We start from the raw sequence: 3,695 nt of genomic DNA, 5'->3' as shown, positions 1-3,695 counted from the left end.
ACGTCCTCTCTTCCTCGCTGGCTCCATATCTGTCAGTGGAATGATCACCTCGTCGCTCTCTGTCACCATCAACACACTCCACGAATCCCGTGGATGATTCACTTCCTTATATCCGTTTGAATCAGGTACCGAAGCAGTTACGTGCGTAATGAAGCTTCGGACGTCACTGGTCACGTTACTTTTGCCAAACGAAGCAAGCCTCAACACAGTGCTTCTGAACCAGTGTGTTGTTTTTTTCAGCACACGCTCCGGGGCGCCAGCTTCAAGCGGGCCATCACTAGAACTGACAACTGTGAACGCTGATCATGAACCCATGTTAAGTCATCAAGATGCAAACATAACTGCAGATCACGGTGACCTGGACTGTGTAATGCCACAACATGAATTCTGTCTTCCTGAAGGTAACACAGAGGGCGATTTTGAACTGTTTTGCTCCAGCACGATTACCTCCAATCAGGAGATAGAGGCTGACATCAGGGTTAATGTGACACTGTTTTCTCCTGTTTCTGTGACCTCGTCACCAGATAAGATTTTGCTCTTGAACACTGATGTTACCACTCACTCCCAGCCTAAGGTGTCACCTGCTGCAGTTAATGGTTCAGGTGCCGTATTACCTGTGTCTGTCACTCAACTCAATATAGCTATTACTCCGGTGCGGGTTCCAGCAAACGCATCTGTCCAACATATCACAGTCATGCTACTACTGTGCTATTAGTTAGGTCCATACCTGAGTGTTTAATGTTTGTCCAGGAGCCACACCCTGATGATCTAAGCCTCGTTTTTGAGTGGCAAATCTTGTTTTCCATATGGTTAAACCAGCCCCTCTGAGCCTTACACTACCATTGATTAAGTCCAACCAGCTTATGTTGACCCCTCCTGTGGCTACAGAGACTGGGCCATTAGCCCTTAAGCCACTTAAAACTGATGCAGACTCTGGGACACCCTTCGTAGCGTCGCTGTGACGTAATAGGTCCCAAAATGCGTACTCGAAGCGTGCGGACGCTAAATTGGGACACAGCCAATGATCTGAGGTGGAATGACTCACCTGTCACACCTGCACAGGTGAGCTGTGTGACAGCAAAGAGCTGATTGGCTGATTATCAGCAGAGGAAACAGGAAACACTTTAAACTCCTCCTCAGCTCTAACTCAGCTGCTCCTCTGACAGCAGGTTATGCCATCTGATCAATAATCACTCTCTGAAAGCTGATCAGGTTATTGTAGAGGTGTCAAACATAAGGCCCGGGGCCAGAATCGGCCCAGTAAAGACTCTGATGGACCTGCTGGATGCATCTACAACATATGATGGAGGCGTAAAGTTTCTGTGTCTGTAAAAGTTTCCTGCTGACAAACACAGCTGTGACTCTCACTGTCACAGTAACACACATGAACTCAGGTGTGTTTTAAACTGGAAACTATTTAAATAACACATAAAGTCATATTTCACAGTGTTTTTAAACAAACTGAATCATTTTATTAAAATAAAGTTGGTTTTATTTTGAAAATCCTCAGAGTGGAAGCTGATCAGGCTGAACTTTATTTTGAAGAGTCTATAAATATTGATTATTGATCGGTGCTGTCTCCTCAGATCATGTTCACCTCCAGCTGCTGTCTGCCTGGACACTGATGACATCATGAGCTGTGAGCTCTGTGATTGGCTGCTGTGTGTTAGAGCTCAGCTGCACTTTCAGTTCACTCAGACTCTCACACTCACTCTGTGAGGTTCACACACAGACACACACACTCACAGTTTAACTGTCAGAGAGCTGCTGATGAAGATGAAGGAGCTGCTCCTCTTCCTCTCCTGTGTCCTCTGTGTCTCTGCTGACGGTGAGTTTGTCTCTGTAAACAGCAGCTTATTGATCAGGTTATTGATCAGGTCACTGATCAGTGTTTGATGTGTTTCAGCTCTGCACAGTGACATTGCTATCAATGGCTGTTCAGACTCTGATGGAGAGAAGATGTTTGGACTGGATGGTGAAGAGCTTGCCTACGCAGACTTCAACAAACAGGAGATGATCTACCCTCTGCCTCCTTTTATTGATCCTTTCACTTACCAGGAAGGAACTTATGAAGCAGCTGTGGCTAATCTACAGATCTGCCAACAGAACCTGAAGACTGTTCGTGTGGGGATGAAGGACTTCCCTCCCAAACACAGTAAATACAACATGTAACACCTGTCTCACCTCACCTGTGTTTACCTGCACGCTCTGTAGAGTAACACACTGATGACATCATCAGCGTCGATGTATTCTGTCCAATCAAACACAGCCAGCTTCAACCTGATTAAATATATGAAATAATTCCACCTTAAACACATTCAGACTGATCATGTGTACAGAAACACTGACATGTTTATATTTGTGTTCATGTTTCAGTATTTCTGAATGCAGTATTCTGCATTTACTGCAGATCAGTTTATTTTATTTTTCCTCCTCTTAGTTCCTCTGAAGCTGAACTGAGTCTGTCTGTAGTTTAACTTCATGATTCTGACCTCACTCGAGCTTCTCTCACACAGACAGTGATGACATCATCTGACTGAACACCTGAACGTTTTATTGATGTTTATTATCATCATGATCACCTGCTGATGGGAACCAGCTGAAGCTCTGATCCTCTGCCTGATGTGTTTGTGCACAGATGCTCCTTCAGCTGTGATGATCTACACCAGAGATGAGGTGGAGTTTGGAGAGAAGAACACTCTGATCTGTCACGTGACTGGTTTCTATCCTGCTCCTGTCAACGTCTCCTGGACCAAGAATCAGCAGAAGGTCACAGGATCCAGCATCAACGTTCCCTATCTCAACAAAGACGGTTCCTTCAGACAGACATCCAGACTTCAGTTCACCCCACAGCTGGGAGACATCTACAGATGTGCAGTGGAACATCTGTCCCTGACTGAACCGCTGACCAAGATCTATGGTGAGAAAACTTTATTTAAATGTCTCTGTGTGTTTCTGTCTCCAGAGGTGAAGACTGAGCCCAGTGTTTATTACAACAGCTCAACAGCTGGCTCTGATCTAAGCTGACAGTTTGAGACAGATGTGGGCACATCATCCTGTGTTTCCTGTTTGTGTCCAGATGTGAAGGTTCATGTTCTCTGTGTTTGTTTCTCCAGAGGTGGAGGCGTCCGCTCACTCTGATCCAGGTGTTGGACCCTCTGTGTTCTGTGGAGTGGGTCTGACTCTCGGTCTGGTCGGTGTGGCTGTTGGAACCTTCTTCCTCATCAAAGGAAACGAGTGCAGCTGATTGGCTCACAGTGATGATGTCATCAGTGTTATATGATGAGCTCATAATCACTGTGACTGTCCTGTATGTAAGTGTGCAGAGTTCACCTGTAATGAACATCAGATTCCTGTCTGCTTCCTGTTTACCTGCCTTAAGTTAATCACCTGTATGAGCTGTTCTGTCTGTCATCATGTGTGTCAATAAAGTTTAACTCTGGAATTCAAAGCAAAGTTTCTTTCAGCCGCTCTCCCCCACAGCTCCACATGTTTGATCCAGCAGATGTTACCTGGACTCTGTTCCTGCCACAAAAACAAAGAAGATAAAAGTCAAATCATTGTTGCTGAAATCAGTTTCATCTGAGCTCGGGTGATCTCAGTGTGTTCATAAACTTCTGTAATGACTCAATGTTTATCAAACTGTATTTCAGATTGTTATGTATCAATAAAAACATCTGAGTAATAAACACAAA

General features: G+C 44.8%; 1 protein-coding gene across 1 annotated transcript; it reads left to right on the top strand.

The window, feature by feature from the left end:
* The first annotated feature begins 1,770 nt into the window (after positions 1-1,770).
* LOC102194624 (HLA class II histocompatibility antigen, DR alpha chain-like) lies at positions 1,771-3,695 on the top strand. The gene is made up of 4 exons (XM_005755178.1): positions 1,771-1,828; positions 1,907-2,155; positions 2,639-2,920; positions 3,117-3,695. The coding sequence occupies exons 1-4, from the start codon at positions 1,771-1,773 to the stop codon at positions 3,245-3,247; spliced, it is 720 nt and encodes a 239-aa protein (XP_005755235.1). The 3' UTR covers positions 3,248-3,695.

The sequence above is a fragment of the Pundamilia nyererei genome, unplaced genomic scaffold, assembly GCF_000239375.1.
Source record: "Pundamilia nyererei isolate P.nyererei 1_Seehausen unplaced genomic scaffold, PunNye1.0 scaffold01051, whole genome shotgun sequence".
In the NCBI taxonomy this organism is placed as follows: Eukaryota; Metazoa; Chordata; class Actinopteri; order Cichliformes; family Cichlidae; genus Pundamilia; species Pundamilia nyererei.
This window is presented reverse-complemented; position numbering and strand designations above follow the sequence as displayed.

Excerpts from the sequence above, each read along its gene's own strand:
- LOC102194624 (XM_005755178.1), top strand. The coding sequence starts at position 1,771 with ATGAAGATGAAGGAGCTGCTCCTCTTCCTCTCCTGTGTCCTCTGTGTC. Across the intron at positions 2,156-2,638 it reads GGACTTCCCTCCCAAACACA|ATGCTCCTTCAGCTGTGATG; the intron begins GTAAATACAACA and ends GTTTGTGCACAG. Across the intron at positions 2,921-3,116 it reads ACCGCTGACCAAGATCTATG|AGGTGGAGGCGTCCGCTCAC; the intron begins GTGAGAAAACTT and ends TTGTTTCTCCAG.